General features: G+C 40.6%; 1 protein-coding gene across 3 annotated transcripts in view; it reads left to right on the forward strand.

The window, feature by feature from the left end:
* Positions 1-21,106, forward strand: part of TEK (TEK receptor tyrosine kinase) — a 109,222-nt gene that overhangs the window by 44,000 nt on the left and 44,116 nt on the right. For 2 of the 3 annotated variants that reach the window (XM_076008789.1, XM_012764387.3), the window contains exons 3-9: positions 7,741-7,851; positions 8,756-8,908; positions 13,949-14,080; positions 14,578-14,718; positions 17,077-17,205; positions 19,247-19,398; positions 20,952-21,096. In XM_076008789.1, the coding sequence (XP_075864904.1) occupies positions 7,741-7,851; positions 8,756-8,908; positions 13,949-14,080; positions 14,578-14,718; positions 17,077-17,205; positions 19,247-19,398; positions 20,952-21,096 (963 nt within the window). The other variant, XM_076008790.1, reaches the window with a different exon arrangement.

Raw genomic sequence — 21,106 nt, forward strand, 5'->3', positions numbered from 1 at the left:
GGAGGAAGGTACAAAATTCCAGCAGAAATGACCCCTCTTTGTTCTAACCAGGAGGATCTGGCCCCTCACCCATCAGCTCTCTGGCTGTTTATACCTAAAATGAAGGTATCATTTCCAAATTAATGTTGTCATAGCCACAGGGGCTGTCATTTCATGAAATAATGACATTGTGAGATCTCTAGGGGTTTGACTTTTAATGATAAAGCTAACCCAGATAAGAAACACCCCTCTGCACATTACTGACAGTTTCTTATATAGTATAAGAATCTGCAGTTTTTTAAGACCATTGCTTCTCGAAGTTGAATGTGCTCATAGACCACCTGTGGATCATCTACTGATCCAGTAGGTGTTAGGGAGAGTCCTGAGAGTCTGCATTTCTCACAAGATCCCAGGTGGTGAGAATCTGCCCAACCATGGACTCTACTTCAAGCAGCAAGGGTTTAGGGTTAGCCTCTAGCTGGGGTCCACCCGAAAACATTTCTTTGAATTCGCGAATGGTAGTAATGAAAAGATTCGAAGGCAGCAAACTCGTTTTAAGGTCAAAAGTGATGATAAAATCACTATTCATTACAAATGAAAGAAAGGTTTTTCTTAGTAAAATTATAGTGTTCACCTTTAAATGACACCAGGGTAAGTGGGAAAAGCGCACAACAGAAATTCCCAGGAATGCAGCCCTCCGGTGAGGGAAGAGAGGTTGAACAAAGGGATATGAGGTGTGCCAAAGCTATCACGGCTGAAAGTCAGCTCTATTATTTTTCATATGTGTCATTTTGGATTTGACTTGTATAAAGAGTAATGTTCTTCTGCTGATGTTTCCACATTCTGAATGAAAATGATCTGAGATTTTGCCCCAGCGGTTTCATGGGAATGAAATGTGAAGTGCCACCATGCCCTTTCTGGGCTGTCCTGAGGTTATCCTTGACAATTGATAAATAAGAATGTGTACAGCACATTGAACCAGAATATTGGGAGTTAAAAACCAATTGTAACAGTCCCCTCAAACCGAGAGTAAAGGATAGCTTAAATTCAGTTAAGTGAGGGAGGCAAAGGCAGGCTTGGATAGTGAGCAGCAGTAAAGAGAAGATGGCTTTTAGACTTACTCTCACCTGAGTTTTAATTCTTTCTCCACCACTCACCAGCTGTGTGGCCTTAGGCAAGTTACTTCTGTTGGTGTTACTTTTTATCATATGTGAAATGAGTATAATAATATCTACAAAATTCTGTTGTTTTAAATAAGATGGTATATAGAAGAAGCCAGTTCCCATGAGTGCCTCAATTTATACAGTACATGTGTTCTTAAAAGCTTACATCAAGTGAGACGGTACAGAATAAGGTACATAATAATAAGAATAGCAGTTTTTAAATGGTGGCAATGGGATTTGATGCCCAATGATCTGACTTCAGAGCCTGTATTTATAACCACTGCATTACCCTGTGCATATCATTCTCACTTAATGTTAACTCTCCCTGATCCTGAGCACTTATTTTATAAAGTACAATGATTCCACTGGAAACCCTAATAAGCAAGCCAGGGCACAGAGTAGAGGGCTTGGGAGTATAAGTCAGGCAGGTGTGGGTTTGAGCCTAAGTCTGCAATTGAATGGCATGGCCTAGGACATGCTATTTAATTGAAATCATAAGGGACTGGGTGCGGTGGCTCACGCCTGTAATCCTAGCACTCTGGGAGGCCAAGGCGGGGTGGATTGCTCAAAGTCAGGAGTTCAAAACCAGCCTAAGCAAGAGCCAGACCCCATCTCTACTATAAATAGAAAGAAATTAATTGACCAAACTAATACATATAGAAAAAATTAGCCAGGCATGGTGGCACATGCCTGTAGTCCCAGCTACTTGGGAGGCTGAGGCAGCAGGATTGCTTGAGCCCAGGAGTTTGAGGTTGCTGTGAATTAGGCTGATGCCACGACACTCACTCTAGCCTGGGCAACAAAGTGAGACTCTGTCTCAAAAAAAAAGAAAGAAAGAAATTATAGTTTTTTCTCATTTGAAAAAAAAAATTGGATAGAGATTTTATTACATATATTTGAAAATTAAATGAGGCACTTAAAGATTACCATTATCCAGTTTATAGTAAGTATTCAATAGCTATCATTAGTCTGGGATTTATAATTTTATGGAACTATTTTCTTATTCAATTATAAAAATTTTTAATATCACGCATTAATGTAATTGTGGCAGTTTATACAAAATAGAAAAATAGGTAGCATGTTCTCTCCTGTATTTTGACAATAACAATTCAGGCTAGTGAACTGGTTCTACTTCTCTTTTTCTTTTTTTTCTTTTGATACAGAGTCTCACTCTGTTGCCCAGGCTAGAGTGCCGTGGCATCAGCCTAGCTCACAGCAACTTCAAACTCCTGGGCTCAAGCAATCCTACTGCCTCAGCCTCCCAAGTAGCTGGGACTACAGGCACATGCCACCACGCCCGGCTAATTTTTTCTATATATTTTTAGTTGGCCAATTAATTTCTTTCTATTTACAGTAGAGATGGGGTCTCGCTCTTGCTCAGGTTGGTCTCGAACTCCTGACCTTGAGCGATCCTCCCACCTTGGCCTCCCAGAGTGCTAGGATTACAGGTGTGAGCCACTGCGCCCGGCCTCGTTCTATTTCTTTTGCTGACCATCCAGTGGAGTAAATACTGTGCAAGGAAAGTAAAATCCATTATGGTGAGTCAGGAAATCCTCCAAAACTGTCTTCATGCCACTTTTAATTCCCTGGTAAAACATCACGGGAACTCAGAACTGCTCTGCCTAGGGACACAGCAGGACAGGATAAACATAAATACATTCCTGCTTGCTGCTGACTCGTACATCTGGGGAGGAAGTGGAAAATCCATTTGCGATGTGCCAAAACACAGCTTAAATTGGCTCGCACACCCCAAATAGCCACACTGTTTTTTATCAATGGCATCATCCAAACCAGTCAACAGCAGTTTGTTCAAACCTCACTGGTGATTTCATTTGAGGGTAGGGAGTTATAAATAAAGTATGAAACATTTTTAGATCTAAAGATCAGATGCAGAATGACCCATTAGGAGAAACATATGTTTTTTTAATTCCTATTTTCATTTAAGAAATAACTTTATATTAAAAATATCAAACTCCCCAAACATGATTTGTGAAGTTGATAGAGAAGAGCCATTCATATCTAAATAACACAAATGGACACGTTAACAGCACCAAGAAAACAGGAAAACTTGAAATCAGATTTGTTCATTTATTCTTCCATTCCATGATTCTCGAACCTCTCTCTCCTTGTGTCACTCATAGGGGATGCAATGATTTCAGCATTTCCTGAATACTTATTATGTGCCTGCCATTCCTTTCACAACTTCATAAATATTACCATCTATTTTGTCTTTATCAAATGCATGTCAGATGAAGACTTTTAAGATGCCATTAATAGATGAGGCTTATAGCTATTGGAACTTTGGGGTGTTAACTAGCTGGTGCGTGTTGGCTCTAGGAAGGTGAAGTCAAGCCTGATGCTAGAGGCCAGACCTAATCACCACCCTGTGCTGTCTTTCAAAGTAGGGTGAGATCTTGCCCTCCTGGGACACTCCGTCTAGTAGGGGAGACACACCAGGAGTGGGGCTGCAGTGAGGACGTGCAGGGTTTTTGGAGAGTAGCCATGAGAGCACCTAACCTGTATTCCAGGGGTTGTGTAAGGTCCCTGGAGACTGATGAATGAGTGGGAGCCGGAGAGGCAAGGGGGAAAGGGTAGAAGAGAAAGAAGGAAACTCATGACTTGGACGTGAGTGATCACGAGGTCAGTTTGAGGAACTTAATACAGTTGGAATGGCTGGAATTGAGAGGTAAGAGTGTGGGCCTGGAGAATGATAAGTCTGGAGAGCTGGTGTTGGGGAATGAGTGTGGAGGTCTTGAGTTTGTGTCTCAAATTCCACACACAGTTGTCCTTCAGCCCAAACTGTGGATATACTGTCAACACAGGGCTGTTGTGAAAATTGTACGAAGTTGTAGTGGACATAAAACTACATTATTACCCTGAATACTTACCTAACATTAAAGGGGCAACTGAAATTCAGCTCAATTGTTTTTCATCCATGAGAAATATCTTTGTGTGCAACTTCTATTACCATCTACTTTTTTCTCCAGCCCTAACTGAATAAGCGGGTTGTGTTTTTAGTTCAGTTCAGTTCATTAGTTAGCCCAGCCAGACAATCTTAAGTCATGTTCTAACCCCAGGCCTCAGTAATCTCATTTATAAAATGAGGTGGTTGGACTTTAAAGCCTTTTGAGTGCTAACTTCATATAATCTATGAGACCCTCCAGAGCTGGGTTTCCTGGTTCAAATCCTGGCTTTCCCATGTGCTTGCTGTGTGATCTTAGACACCTTACTTATCCTCTTTATATCTTAATTTCCTCATTTGTAAAGTTAGAGTAATTGTAGTAACTATCTAATAGGAATATTATAAAAATTTATGTAAGGTGCTTAGACCTGCACTTGGTCCACAGTAGGCACTATTAAAAGGTGCTTGTTGTTTTTATGATCCAGTCAAGTCACATGACATCAATATGTGTACCAAACTCAAGCCAGGCTTCTGTGTCATCAGCAAGCCTGAATTAGACCATGAAAGTTGGAACTCCTTCATCAGTACTCAGCAGAGAACAATCAGCCTAGAAACATTAGCACCGGAGTAACAGGATGGACGGCAGCACAACTCCGGTGTGATGGTGCCCCTGAGAAAACGGCTTAAAAGGCCCAAAGTCTGAAATAATAGAAAGCCACAGAGTAGGGGAGGGGCGAAGCTATTGGAGTCGAGCCTACTGGGGAAGCTGGGTCCTTTTCAGAACACAGTGCTGAGTGAGAACTGCCACGGTCAGCTAAACAATCTGCACACACAGGGGCAGAAAATATAAACAAGCCACATAGAAAGGACCAACAGTGTGAAATGATCAGAAAAATTTCTCACAGGCGCCTAGGAGCAGGTCACAGAGAGCAAGAGATGCACGCATCAGGATGGCCGGATGAGGCACCTCGTCAGTGTGAGCAGGAGCCCCACGAAGTCAATCCCCGCACCGTCCCGTTCCCTCCTGCCTTCCCCGTGTGGTGGGTCCTTTCTAGTACCGTGGGGAAAGCTGCCCCTCGGGTCCACATCATAAATGCCAGCACAGAGGTGTTGCCGTTTATTTACACTGACCTCTTCCAAGCACCTCGGGGCTTAGCTTACCTCGTTTATTCCTAACAAGCTGTGAAAGTAGACGTTGTTGCTTCTGGATTACAGATGAGGAAACTGAGATTTGCAGAGCTGATGTAACTCACTCAGAAAGGCCCTGCAAGTGGCAGAGGGTGGATTCCAGACCAGGACCATCTGGCTGCAGTGCACACGCTGCCCTCCGTTCTATGCCTCATTTCCCTGGGTTTGCCCCAGGTCAGCATCTGCACCAATGCATCCACATACCTGGCCACCAGGGAAGGCTGGCAGGGGACCATGCCTGGGTTGCGGGCACAGCCCACAGCTGAGGAAAACAAGCAGAAGAACCTAAAGCCTGGGTCCTTCTGAGCATGGGTCAGAGGCATCTTCTGTCCTCCCAGGGTAGTTGTCCAAGCCAGCAGTGTTCACAGCACTTAGTCTGTCCCAAACCACCCATCTGAAAGCCACAGACGAGAGAAGAACAATGGCATGGTGACCACCTGATTCACCCCCATGGCCTCAGCAGGAATCTCTACGAGCCTCAAAACTTGATCCTGGGCTAAAACTCTATAGAAATTTATAGCTTTGAGTACAGGATGTTTTGCTATTGATTTCTAATGTAGGTACCTTCTGGTCAGAGAATTTATTATTCACAGAGATGTGCTTTGTTGCTAAATAGGGAAGCAATATGCTTGAAAAAACATGTATTTAAATAACCAGGTACAGGGTTTCATGAATATTCAACAGCTTTTTAATCATGTTATTAAAATCATCTTTATATTTCCTTAGTAATTTTCAGTCTGATTAATAATTTTCTGACAGTTTCCACTGTGCTTGTAGTTTCTTAAATTCTGTCAGTTTTTGTTTCATGAATTTTAAAACTCTATTGTTAGATGCATATACAAGTTCAGGATTATTATATCTTCCTGAACAAGATGTGTGAATAAAATCTTCTAAAAATATTTAGATGGTGGATGGTCCTATCTTATTCATGTAAACACCATCTTTATCCCTAAAATTTGTTTTGGCTTTAGAATAACTTTTTTTTCTGTATAAATGTTACAATACCAACTTCTTTTAGTTAGTATTAGTTCAGTATATATTTTTCTATTCCTTTATTTTTCAAGCTGATGTGTCATTATGTCAAATGTATAGTCCATGGAAAGAGCACATAGTTATATATGTATTTTAGAACTTAAATTTTAAAATATAATATTTTCTTATGTGAATTCATTCCAAGATCCTCTTTTAACATATATTTGTCTTTCCTTCTGCCATCTTATTCTATCTTTTCCATACCATAATTTTCTTTGGGCCTTTTTTTCTCATTTTATGTCTATTGTTTACTTTCCTTCTCTCCTGCCCTCCATGTTGAGGAAAGTTATATAGGCTACTGCTCTTCTTTTAGCAGTGATCTTTATATTTTTAACATTGGCTTAATTTTTAAAAGCCTAAAGTTAATTCCCCAAACAGAGTTTGGCTTTCTGCAGATTATGGTATAAATTAAAGGAATTCAGAAACTCTAGTTGCTGGGAGAATGTTAGAAGATTTTATCTTATCCAGTAAGCCAAGGGAATCAGGAAATATGTTCCAAGCTTGACACAGAGACAGAAATTTTCAGTCAACTGGCTTATGCTTTTGAAAGTCAAATATAGAATAACTTTCCTTGTTTTCTCCTAGCACTGTCTAGTCCCATAACTATGTCAAGAAGATGAGATACTGGATTCTATCCTTGTCTTTATTGTTTAATATTCCAATATTTACACCATTAGTAATAAGTCAAGCATTGTGTTCATTCCATTTGAGAAAGGTTTGTACCATTCTAAAGTGGTAAGAATTATTTGGAACAATACCACAAAAGGATGGAGGGAAAAGGCATTTGACAAATGTTTTTTCTTTTCCACTTTGGGAAAACTCATATTCCATTCATATTTGTTTCCTACTTTGAGAAACTTGGTTGGGATTGGAAAAGGATGTCAGATTCACAGGCAATGTAGTTTATTGTTAATGTCATGACTTAGTTTGATAATAAATACAGTTGAGTATCTCAAATCCAAAAATATAAAATCTGAAATGCTCCAAAACCTGAAAATTTTTGAGTGCCAATATGATGCTTAAAGGAAATGCTCATTGGAGCATTTGGATTTTGGATTTTTGGATTTGGGATGTTCAACTGATATAATGCAAATACTCCAAAATCTGAAAAAACTCGAAATCTGAAACACTGCTGGTCCTAAGCATTTTGTATAAGGGATATTCAATCTGTGCTAATCAACACTAAGTCCTCACCTCCCCAACTAGATGCATGGAAAAATTGTGTATATGTACACTGTTTATATTCTTTATGTTTTTATAGAGGAAATGACTATTCTTTTCATCAGATTCTTCAAAAAGTCACAGCCTTAAGAAAGATTAAAACCCATTAGTTACCACCGTTTTTCATATCCTAAAAACTAGCTGACTCCTAGCAGGTGCCTGCCTTCATCTTTTGAGGCAACTGAATCTCAAAGCTCAGTTGCTCCAATGTGTGATCTCATTTTTGGTATTTGTTTTTTCTCTCTCCTTTAAAAGCTTCCTTCCTACCAGCTACTTTAACTATGACTGTGGACAGGGGAGATAATGTGAACATATCTTTCAGAAAGGTATTGATTAAAGAAGAAGATGCAGTGATTTACAAAAACGGTGAGTGTGTGTTTCATTTCTTTCCAGCACCATGGTGTGAGACATCAGATAACACATAACATGTTGGATCATTTCCTATTGCAGTCTTCAGATGTTTAAAGTAAAGATGCTATGATGCAAGCTTACCAAATTCTGTGTATGATAGAAGCCCTCTTAGGTGAGATGTTTGGTTACTTAAGCAAATGAAAGTGGAACTCATATAGATATCATATGTCATATGATATGTGATAGATATATACATCCATAGATATATGAATGTACATACATTGTACATATAATAAAACCCCATCATAATGTGATAAGTGAGGTCCTAAATTTAGTCATATAAAATGTGAGGTTTGATTATATAAAATTAAGGAAATGACCACAGTAAACCTGGGAAGCCAATTGTCAGCAGGTCTGGAGGTCCAACTATATAATCCAGATCTGTCTAGGTCTTAGCTATGGTTTGGTGCCACTTGGCAGCAGTTGCCTGATCCAGCTGGAATACTGATGGGAACCATTGTGAATTCTGTGGGTGAATAGGATTTCTAGGTTAGAGCAGTGATTCTAGGTGTCTCCTGGTTAACTGCTAAGTTGATGGGGTTACTTGACACTTCCTACCTAGATTTGCCTGCCCCTCTATGTTCACCTCTCCCTTAGAAGATAAGAACTTAGGCTACCTCTGTCTTCATGTGTTTGGGGGTAGATCCTGCAGACTAACCTATCTGCTCTATCACTATGCCTTTCTTCACAACTGGGAGAGCATCTAATAGTTCTGCCTTTTCATTCTTCTCCTGCATCCAATATGTGAGAGCACATTTCCCTTATCAGGTCAGGGAGAGCTGATTGAGTGGAGGGGCCAGACGAGGAAACAGGAATGTTTGAGTGTGACCTATTGTTCTTCACTTTTCTTGATAACTAGGATCCTTCATCCATTCAGTGCCCCGCCACGAAGTACCGGATATTTTAGAAGTGCACCTGCCTCACGCTCAGCCCCAGGATGCCGGCGTGTATTCGGCCAGGTACATAGGAGGAAACCTCTTCACCTCGGCCTTCACCAGGCTGATAGTCCGGAGTAAGTGATTGGGAGGCCACCATCTGTGATGGTGTAGTTGTTAGGATTTTTAGTGCAAGTATCCTAAATTTGACCCTGGATTCTTAAGCAAAAAAAATAGAGCTTGGTTGGAGGGACACTAAGGACTTTTAGGAAATTGATGGAAAACTGACAAGCAAGTTCCAGAAAAGACAAGCTGCAGGGAAGATCTGGGTCTGAGCGGTGGGAGGTGGGCGGCAGGGGGGGAGTGGGCTTTCCCTCTGCGCTGCTGCCATTAGCAAAGCGCACCTTCAATAATGCTGCTTTTACTTCCAAATTTTGAATTCCTAGGATAAAGAATCAGACTGGCCTAACCTATGTCAGATGTCCACCAACCTAGACCGATAAACCTGGTGGATCTTTCCAGATCATTTAGCTCTCAAAGATGATTTTTATTTTCAGGTTTGAAAAATGCAGGAGTTTGAACTCCTGAAAACTTTTATTTTTCCCGTTACAACTATTAAAGTGGCGAGAAACTATCGCCATTACATTGTCCTGTAATTTTTATAGAAATTCGATGTATAGAAAGCAAAAGATTTGCCCTGAATTTTCCCTAGGAATGTTAAGTATTCATGATATTAAATATTCAGGTCTTTAGGCCTAAATACCTGGGCTGCTTTGTCTTCTGCTAATGAGTGGTATCTCTAATTCATGATTATTGATTTTGCTTTGCATTATATTCATTCATTCATTCAACAAAATGTGTTTATCATCATTCTGTGCCAAGAATTGTACTGGTGTTGCGAATATAGGATCATAAGATAAATCTTTGTTCCTTGGATAATTGCCAGTCAGAGTGGGTACATGTATAATTAGATAAATATATATTGAGATATGACAACAGAGGTATGAAAAGTATCATTCATCTAGTTTATGCCCCATGCTAAGTCACCTCTATGAGTATAAAATACAGCAAGTTATTTTTTTATTTTTTTTTTTTCAGCAAGTTATTTTATAGGCAGGACTATTTGAGCTTGAGTCGAGAGGAATCTGCCCTTGTACCCATGATTTATTTCCTCCTAGATGACTACTGTGCTTGACTTCTCTTCTATTAAATGTTTAGGGCAGCCTTTTTGTAAGATCAATCTTTAGAAAAATATAACTTGTGATGACAGCAAAACTACAATTATCAGCTTCCAATAGTTTGCTTCATAATTACTTCTACGTGAAGTTTCTATTGACTTGGAAGAAGCAAGTAACATTCCCTTTTATTCCAAAGTCTAAATGGCAAGGAAGCAATTTGCATGTATTTCATTTAGATAGTTTCTCTGTAGTCTGATACAACACGCCATACCAGGCATATTCAGAGGACAGATGGGGGGGATGTTTCCCAGGAATATCAGAAACATCAGATGCTGATATATGGTTATCTGAGATGGGAAAACCGGAGTGTTTTTCCTAATTTCTGTTCTCATGAACACAACACTTCTGACACCAGATGTGTGTGAGGGGTTTTCTTACACACCAAGCAGTTCTCCAGTAGTCTTCAGCTGTATTTCCCACAATTTAACTCAGTTCTGACTCTTTCTACCTGGTGTCAGATCCTACAGGTTAAGTACTCAGTCTCATAAGACTGCCTCCAATTCAGATGCCAGTTGCAGGCCCCATGTTGTGACCTGTGCTTCTGACAAACCTTTATAAATTGGGGGTTCTCAAGACTCGCTCCCTAGGTTGGATTGCTTTGCTAGGATCGCTCACAGAACTCAGGGCAACACATTCACTGGGTTAGTATAGAGAATATGCACAAAGGATACAGACGAAACAGATGGAAGAGATGTACAGAGCAAGGTGTGGGGAGGGTATGGAGCTTCCATATCTTCTCCAAGGGCATCACCCTTCAGAAACCTCCTTGTGTTCAGTGATGCAGAAGCTCTCTGAACCCTGTCCTTCTGGGTTTTTATAAAGACTTCATTAGGTAGGCATGATTGATTAAATCATTGGCCATTGGTGATCAACTCAACCTTCAGCCCTTAACCCCTTTCTAGAGATTGGGGGGTTGGGGTAATCTTGCCCAAGACATCTAATCATGCCTTGGTCTTTCTGGTGACTAGCCCCAACCTTGAAGCTATCTAGGGGTTCCCATCTACCAGTCATCTCATTAGCATACAAAAGGCCCTCTATTTTTTTTTTTTTTTTTTTGAGACAGAGTCTTACTCCATTCCTTTGAGTAGAGTGCCATGGCTGACAGCAACCTCAAACTCCTGGGCTCAAGCTATCCTCTTGCCTTAGCCTCCTGAGTAGCTGGGACTACAGGCATACACCATGATGCATGGCTAATTTTAAAAATATTTTTAATAGAGATAGGATCTCTTTCTGGCTCAGGCTGGTCTTGAACTCCTGAGCTCAAATGATCTTCCCACCTTGGCCTCCAGAGTGCTAGGATTATAGGCATGAGACACCACACCCAGCCAAGGCCCTCTTATTTCTCCAGAGATTCCAAGGGTTTTAGTATCTGTGTGCCAGAAATCAGAAAAGACCAAATACATTTTTATTATATCATATTATCACAGTGGTAGAAGGCTTTTAAAGCTTTCAAAAAATTTTTTAAATGTTAAAATAAGCAGGACTTAGCATAGAGTAGAATTTAGAATTCATCTGAGCTTTTAAGACTTAAAGCAAAAGCTTTTAAGACTTAAGCAAAAGATTTTAAACACATTTTGATCCCCAAGTTATCTCTTTTGAGATTGCTAGGAGTGTACATGTTCATTCCCAGTGGTGGTAGGAGTATTTTAATGAAACCATATGAGAAGCACTGCTAATATCTAAAATCATTCTAAGAAAGTTTGAGTTGGGCTAGGCTACAGTCATTCCATTTAAGAATACTTTTTCCCAGTAGGAGTTCTTTGATGTTTAGTAAAAAATGATGTACAGTTAAAGGCATTTGTACATTTTTCATAACTATAGAGTATCTCTCCAGGATAAATTGAGGCCTAGAAATAGTGCTTAAAGATTTTGTATTAAAAATCATAATGGTTATATTTATAGGATTTTTTTCTGTATAAGTTCAATTCCTGACCAAATTTCTCACAATATAGGATTTTTCTCTGTATGCCATGAATATCTGATTTCTTAAAATACAGAATCACAAGGCTTTCAAGAAAATAGATGTCTAATTCCATACTTGTTGCTGATTAACAAACTTTTCCTGACTTCTCTAATCCCCAAGATATAATTCCTATTATTCTCTAGAGCTTTATCTTTTTCTCCTTCCCAGGATTAGGTGTCTACAGGTAGGTACAGGACTAGAGAACACGGTTTAATGTTGCAGGGAATTCATTTTCATTGACATTGTCTGCCATCATTAGTTTCTAGCATGTGCAAATAACCTGTGGTCTGGCTCTCAAGACATCACTAATTATCCATAGCCTCTTTCCCTTTATATATTGAGGAATATATTAATAAATATTTGCTTTTAGACATTTTGTGCCTTTATCTAAGTGGAAGCCTGTAAGAAGTGGTCTGTGTTGTTGACAGTCTTCCTGATTGGTTCTAGAGAAAATACTGATAACCAGGGGTTCTTGGCAAAGAAATTATGAGGTGACATCAGCCGTAGGCACAGGTCCAAGCTTACCACTGTGAGACTAACGGGGCAAAGACACTACTAGTTCCCTTCAGATGAGAAATGAAACTAAATTCCTGATCACAAAGGATTATCCTAACCTCCTTGGGTTTTCCTTATGTTAGAAGGTATCTTTTGATATAATTAACAATCTAAAATCACCAAGTCTTAGAGAGAAGTAGCCAGGAAATCTGATTCTAGAAGGATTTTATCATCCTTGTACGTTAGGTTTTGCCTGTCTTATTTCACTCTATTTTTATCAGCTGAAAAATAGATGGATGCTATTAGTTCCTATTTCCCTTTTAGCCTTATCCCTCCTCCACATTCTCTAGGCCAGAGGTTCTCAAACTCTAGCATGTACCAGAATTACCTGGAGGGGCTGGTTAAGTGTAGATTACTACTAGGCCACCTCCAGTGTTTCTCATTCAGTACATTGTAGGTGGGGGGGGGGTCTGAGGTTTGCATTTCTAAGAGATTCCCACTTTGGAAACTATGATTCCAGTCTCCAGGCATACCTACAGCTCCCTGAACATGCCGTGCTCCCTCCCATGCCTTGCCTTTGCCTGGAACACACTCTCCAGCCTTATCTTCTTTGCCACTTAGGTGGCCCTGCAAATTCAGCTCATATACCACCTCCTCCGGGAAGCCTTCCTTTATGCCCTCTTCCACGCCCAAGACAGGATTAGGTACTCCTTGCCTTTGTTTCTAGCATCATCTCCTGTTTACATGTCTGTCTCTATTACCTTTTAGAGAGCACAGACTGTATTTTGTGCTCAGTTACCAGTGTCTCCTAAAATAACTGACACATATATTGACCCCAAATTAGCAACCGAGGCGAAGGATCTCAATCATTGAAGGTTTACTAAGCCAAAGTTGAGGACACACTCAGGAAAAATACAAACCACAGACAAACCTGTGGCTGTTTTTCTGAAGGAGAATTTGGAAGTTTCAGCATTTAAAGGCATACAGAAAGAAAAAAAACATGTGTAGGGTAGTGAGAGAAAATGGTTACATTCTTGTGAGGCCCAGGAAAACCTATATTTTATATAAGATAAAGCAAATGTTAGAGGAGAAGAAGGGAGTGAAGGAAACATCTATAACGTAGATGTTCCTGGGTGGGTGGAAGAACGGCTAAGGCTGTCTTGTCACTGTTCTGTTCTTGTGAAGATAAACTCATAATTCATAATTAGCATGGAATAGGAACAGACTTCAGTTTTAGGAGCTAGACTTAGCCTGCAGACCTAAAGTTATAATTTGCATGTCCTTGCTAGGAATTTTCTTAATGAATGATCTGTGGGGCCAGTTCTTCACAGTTTGCCTGAGGCCTTTACCTCCCCTTTTGCATAAGGAGTTGAGGTGGAGGTGGTCCTGAGATTGTTAATTTCTTTTTATACATAATAGGTGCTCAGTAAAGGTTTGTTGGGTGAATGTGCTCATTACAGTCTTGTTTTCCTTAACAAAAGGATGTGAAGCTCAAAAGTGGGGACCGGAATGTAACCATCTCTGTACTGCTTGTGTGAATAATGGTGTCTGCCATGAAGATACTGGAGAATGCATTTGCCCCCCTGGGTTTATGGGGAAGACATGTGAGAAGGGTAAGTCCAGAGTTCTTGATAAGTAAGCTGTGAATTTAAAATGCCATCATTGCTGGATCTAGAATTTCAGATCTGGACACAGATGGTAATAGAGGCTAAATGGCCTCCATTAGACCATATGATACCTTTGTGTGAATTAGAAAAAGGTGCTCTTTCCTTCAGGTTCTTTATTGCCAACCACTGGAAAGTTATAATAAATATACAAATCTATGATGTCTATAATGTGAATGTCACCCCCCTGGATTTGTGCAGTGTACAACCTGCGTAACTGTGAGGGTGGCCCTGATGGTGGTGGTGGTAGTGGCAGTGGCTCTGTGGGGCAGTTTCATTATCTGTGAAATGGGCCACAGGGCATGTTCATCTTGCCCATGCCACAGCTGAGGTCATATCATTTTCCATGTTCTCTAGTCTAGGAGAGACTAAGCCAAAGAAGAAATATGCATTTCAAGGGGTTGAATATTTGACTCTGAATTAACTTTTCCTTTTTCCTCTCAAAGCTTGCGAACTACACACATTTGGCAGAACGTGTAAAGAAAGGTGTAGTGGACCAGAGGGATGCAAGTCCTACGTGTTCTGTCTCCCAGACCCCTATGGGTGTTCCTGTGCCACAGGCTGGAAGGGTTTGCAGTGCAATGAAGGTATGCACCAATCACACCCTTGAGCAGAAAAAGTTATAGGAGGTGTATAAAGGAGATCCAGGTTGCTGGAAATCACAACGTAGGATATAGATGGAATGCTTAATTAACTACCCATTGATGAGCTACCAGGTTTTGAAACATAGACGTTTTTGTCCAAAGTTAATTATACTTTCATAGTAAGACTGTGGCCCTCATAGAAAGTAGTTTTCATACATATCTCCTGAGGATCTGATTAAAACATAGATTCTAATTTGGTGGGTCTGGGCTGGGGCCTGAAATTCTGCATTTCCAACAAGCTCCTAGATGGTTCCAATACTGTTGGTTTTCAAACCATGCTTTGTATAAGAAGATCATAGAATTTTTTGTTTTTTTCAGTGGGCCATAAAAATCAGAGCTTCTAGGTTGGATCCAGATGTGATTTGGGGTTTAAAAATAGAAGTTAAGATCTTATCTGCTGTGGACTTTACTCAAGCAGTAACTTCACCTACTCAGAGTCCCTCTGTCCTTTCTAAAATACACTTTCCTGTTTGACAGACTCGATGGTGTGCATTTGACATCTACATTCCAGCATGTGTTTCACATCTCTGTCACATAGTAACTGAACATGAACTTGCAGCCGAGCATGCCAGACTCTCCCTGATGAATGTTAATGTGGCGAATTAGCCAGAGCTTAAGTGTTTTTTAGTGTTTACCTCACAAGGTAAACATATCAGGTGCTAAGAGAGCTATGATGGAATCCCCAGCAACTTGGTATCAATGTTCCAGGGCAGAGCAGTTCAGTGAAAATATAAGCCATACAGAATTTAAAATTTGCTACTAGCCACATAAATGAAAAAAGAAGCAGGTTAAATAATTTTAAATTTATTTAACATGACATGTCAAAAATATTATAATTCTAACATGTAATCAATAGAAAAAAGTATTAATGCATTTATATATAGTATCAAAATGACATGGATAAATTAAATGCCTCTTGGAGATCCTTTATAGCTCTGTGATTTTGAAAATAAACATTTAATAATAAAAAGGGTGCTATATCAAAAAAGAAAAAGAAAAAAGTATTAATGAGATGTTTTACATGCCTTTTTTCTCATAGTAAGTCTTTGAAATCTCCACGTGGACTAGCTGTATTTTAAGGGCTCCGTAGCCCTTGGCTAGTAGCTTCCATATTGGACAGCACAGGTCTAGGGGCTTGGAGAAGGAGGGCAAAGAAGAGGGTTACACAAAAGTCAGCTTCAGTCACCTGCAACACCTCACTGTGGTTCCTCCAAATGCTGTGTCTGCCCCGTTGGAACATTGAAGGGGCCACAGCAGTGGGGGAATCCCATCTGGCCTCTGAAACGTCCCCCTTAAATAGTAACTCCAGGCAAGGTAAACAGTGACTCCAAGCAGGGAGACAGATCCAGTTTAAAATATTAAAAATATTTATTGTTTATAGCTTCTATTTCTATACTGGAATTTCTCATTGTTTCATTTGTTGTGAGCATATTTTCTTTTACTTCACTGAGCATAGTTATTATAGTTGCTTTAAAACTCTTGTCTATTTCTAACATCTGGGTGGTCATGATTGATCTCTATTGAGTTTCTTTTCTCTTAAGAATGGGTCATAGCTCTCTATTTCTTATTATGTTGAGTAATTTGGGATTATATCCTGGATATTGTGACTGTTACATTGTGGAAACTCTGGAGTATGATATGGTCTTTTGAGGATGTTGATTTTTGTTTTATTTTATAATAGCAGACAATTAACTTGGTAGGACTCAAACTGAAAACTCGTAGGCATCAGGTCAAACTCAGTTTAGTTCTTTTGTCTTTAGCCGGGCTGCTCTGAGTCTGCACTAAGCATGTGTGGTTCAAGGATCAGCCAAAGGTTTGGGACTTCTCTTTGACACTCCCTTTTTGGGTTTCCCCCTCACTTTCCAGTGGCAGTGGTTGCCCCATCTCTGTTCACAGATTCATCAGGCCAGTAAGATTGCAGGTTTTCTTTGGAGTTTTAGCCTCCTCACATAGTGTTAACTGTGTCCAACATTTAGGCTAAAAGCCATCTTTCAAATTTCAGTTCCCTTCCAGAACCGGCTTTGTTTTGTTTTCCCCACCCCACTCTTTTGTGCTTTCAGGTAGTTGTTTTCTGAATGTCGCTATATCCGTGAGAAGATTGGTCTGGTCGAAACTTACTCAACTCTTCTGGAGGCAGAACTCCCAACCCTTTAAGTCCCTGGTAATTCAGATAAATCCACCCAACCTTATACGAATCAGCAAGGTTGATAGATTAGAGAGAAAAATAAAACCAGCCATATACAGCCTTAGTTTTCTCCATTCCCCTGTATTAACTGTGCTTTTTGATGTCTTTGTTTACAGCATGCCTCCCTGGTTATTACGGGCCAGACTGTAAGCTTAGGTGCAGCTGCACGAACGGGGAGATGTGTGACCGGTTCCAAGGATGCCTCTGCTCTCCAGGACGACAAGGGCTGCAGTGTGAGAAAGAAGGTAAAGCAAGGTAACACTGTAGTCAGGGCCACGTTCAGCATGTTTGAGCCAAGCTTTGCTGGTGTAATTCTTGCCAGCATCCCAAGATCCTCAAGCCTCTTCTGTTTCCATCTAGAAGTTGGGAGAGATTTATCCCCAATCCTAAGGACAGCATTGTAATCCTTTTCTACGGACACTCATGGTAGTGTTCATTTCTCATTCCACTGGGAATAAAGCATGTGCTAACTCTGTGGCACATGGCGTGAGAATGAGCCAGCTGAAAGCTCTACCTCCTCTTCTGCATCCTTCCCTGGGACCAGCCTTTTCCCTGGGTATGCATAACAGGGAAAGAGCTGCTTTGGAGAGATTTGGACAAAGGATATTTTTACAGAGATAGAAAGAATGAAATAAATAGAAAAGGTTACACTCAAAATGAAATTTTAAATAATTTCTACTTCAGAAATTATCCTAGATCAGGAGGTGGCAAAGTTTGACCCACAGACCAAATATAGCCCACTCTCTTTTTTAAACAGCTTTATTGATAATAGTGTTTTGTTTTGTTTTGTTTTTTTGAGACAGAATCTTGCTTTGTTGCCCAGGCTAGAGTGAGTGCCATGGCGTCAGCCTAGCTCACAGTAACCTCAAACTCCTGGGCTCAAGCAATCCTGCTGCCTCAGCCTCCCGAGTAGCTGGGACTACAGGCACGTGCCACCACGCCCGGCTAATTTTTTCTATATATATATATATATTAGTTGGCCAATTAATTTCTTTCTATTTATAGTAGAGACAGGGTCTCGCTCTTGCTCATGCTGTTTTCGAACTCCTGACCTTGAGCAATCTGCCTGATTTAGCCTCCCAGAGTGCTAGGATTACAGGCATGAGCCACCATGCCTGGCCTTTGATAATAATTTTATACCATAATGTTTACCCCTTTAAATGTATAATTCAATGGTTTTTAGTATATTTACAGAGTTGTGCAATTATAGCCATAATCTAATTTTAGAACATTTTCATTATATGAAAATAAACCTAGTTCTCATTAGTAGTAACTCCCATTCTGCCCTCCTCCCAGTCTCTGGTAGCCATTAGTTTACAGTTGGCCCTTGAAGAATGCGGGGCTTGGGGGTGCCAACCCTCCTCACAGTCACAAATATGTATATAACTTTCAAATCCCCCCAAAACTTAACTGCTAATAGCCTACTGTTGACTGGAAGCCTTATTGATAACACACATAGTCGATCAACACATAGACTAGTATCTCTGTATATTATATGCATACATGAAATACCTTTTTCTTAATTTTTTTGATATTTTTAGGCTACTATACAGTTTGAGTTGTTTCAAATTGTTGCAAATCTCCAAAGAATTTTCCAATACATTATTGAAAAAAACTCTATGTATAAATTGACCCATGCAGTTCAAGCTCATGTTGTTTGAGGGTCAACTATATTTTCTCTCTATAGATTTGCCTATTCTTGACATTTTCTTTTCTCTGTCTTTCGTTTCATTTCTTCTTTCCCTCCCTCCTTCTCTCCCTCCCTCCCTCCCTTCCTTTTTTCCTTCTTTTCTTTTTTCTTTCTTTTTTTTTCAAGACAGGGTCCTGCTCTGTCACCCAGGCTGGAATGCAGTAGCACAATCACAGCTCACTGCAATCTTGAACTCCTGGGCTCAAGCAATCTTCCTGCCTCAGCCTCCTGAGTAGCTGGGACTACGTGTCACCATGTCTCACTAATCTTTTATTTTTTTGTAGAAATGAAATCTCACTATGTTGCCCAGGCTGGTCTCTAACTACTGTGCTTAAGGTGATTAGCCTTATGGTGAAGAGAGTAGACTCTGGATTTATAAAGACTTGAGCCTGAATCTGGGCTCTGAGCCTCAGTCTCATCTATAAAATGGAGACTACAATAGCACACACCTCACAAGTTTATTATGCATGATAAAACAATAAAATACTTGCAAAGTTCTTGCCCAGTGCATGACTTGCTACAGTAGCTATTTTTATTACTACTATTGCTTCTGTGTGTTAAGGATTCAATTTCACAGTGCTGTTTTCTTCATTCAGGCATGCCAAGGATGACCCCGAAGATAGAGGATTTGCCAGATCACATCGAAGTAAACAGTGGCAAATTTAACCCCATCTGCAAAGCCTCCGGGTGGCCACTTCCTACTAATGAAGAAATGACCCTGGTGAAGCCAGACGGAACAGTGCTCCATGTAAGAGCCATTCTTAATGTGCCTACCTGACACCATGAAATGTTTTCAGTGCAGTAATCACACCCTCCTAAAGGCTCCACTCAAGGCTTGCTTCCTCCGAGGCCAGTGTGCTGTTAGCTTTGATAAAATGCCCTGTTGCTGGGGAGGCAGAGCTGACTCACTGCAGTCCTTTGCTGGCCAGTGCCACAGCACACGGTTGGGAATATGCCCACAGTGGAATTGATGGAGATGAGTGCCAGGGGTGACACTCATCCTGCAGAACTGCCTGTGTGAGGCTCTGCCCTCACAATAGCCCCACGTCCCTAACTCCTCGTATCAGTAAGAGTAAGGTGGCCCCAAAGGGGTGTTGCAACCCATGAATCAGCAGGAGATTCAGGTGCTACCAGGTACTGCCAAGACATGGAGTTTTGATGACTGGTCTACACTCCTACCATGCTCTTTAGAGCGCAACTTGGAAAGTATAGAAGAGGGAGTTCAGCATGATCTCTCTGACTCTGCATTGACAGGTCTTGAATCTTCTCCCAACATCTCCAATCCAGAAACTATGATCTGCGGGACCCCTCAGGTCTGCGTGCATTCCTGGGGTTTCCCCTGCACCTTCGCTTTGCCCTCATTACTGGCGCTCGCCATCGGTGAGGGCACTATCGCAGCAGTTCTTTTTTGCTAGAAAAGACTAAGCTACCTTTCTAACATGCTTTGTTTCTTAACTATCCCAAATGCAGCAGACACAGAAGCCGCCCCAGATTTCTCTGTGTTACAAGTGATCCCCAGGAAGTTGATGCATTTTTGTATCTAAAGATTTTAATACAGATCTTATTTTTCTCTCAAAGATGACTGAAAATCCTCTTGCCCACAAGGCAGATATGAGTGACCTTCTGGGGGCAGGATACATAGAATATACCATTACCGGTGTCCACATATCAAATGTTCCTCATTCCACTCAACCCATCAGGTAGAAGAAGCCAATTGACAGCTTCCAAAACCTTGTTGGCTTTTTCATGAGTTAATGGAAATAAAGGCTACCATTTAGTAAGCATCCACTCTACTAAATGTAACTTCTTACTTAACATTACCAGTTCCCTTTTTTGCAGAAATGGAGACTGGCTGAGGGTAGTTAAGTAACTAAGGAATTGGCCCAAAGTGCGAGAGGTCCCTGTGGACTTTTGGCTTTTCCTGCTATCCCACACTTAATAACACACTTAGGAAGCCACTTTGTCCTCCCACCCAGCCACTTCGGTATTAGACTGGAAAGGAACACGTCTTACCAAGAGCAGTGTAAAAGAAATTAGACTCCTTGCTTGTAAGTGTTTACTCCACACTCCCAAATACACAAATACAGCAGCAGGATCTGACAGGGCATCAATCCAATATAAACTCTCAGGGCTACTACAATAGCTTTGGAAATAAGCCAATACCTATATTAGCATTGCTGTTAGCTTCTTGATCTCTCCTAGAAAACTTCTTATTAAACAATGAGATGGGGTCAGTGTTCTGGACCTTTTTGTTTATGCCTCCCTAGAAGTTTTTATGTTTTTTGTATTTGACCTTTCCAGCCAAAAGACTTTAACCATACGGACCCTTTCTCGGTAGCCATATTCACCATCCACCAGATCCTCCCCCCTGACTCAGGAGTTTGGGTCTGCAGTGTGAACACAGTGGCTGGGATGGTGGAAAAGCCCTTCAACATTTCTGTTAAAGGTAAGCCTCA

The sequence above is a fragment of the Microcebus murinus genome, chromosome 12 (genome assembly GCF_040939455.1).
Source record: "Microcebus murinus isolate Inina chromosome 12, M.murinus_Inina_mat1.0, whole genome shotgun sequence".
Lineage (NCBI taxonomy): Eukaryota > Metazoa > Chordata > Mammalia > Primates > Cheirogaleidae > Microcebus > Microcebus murinus.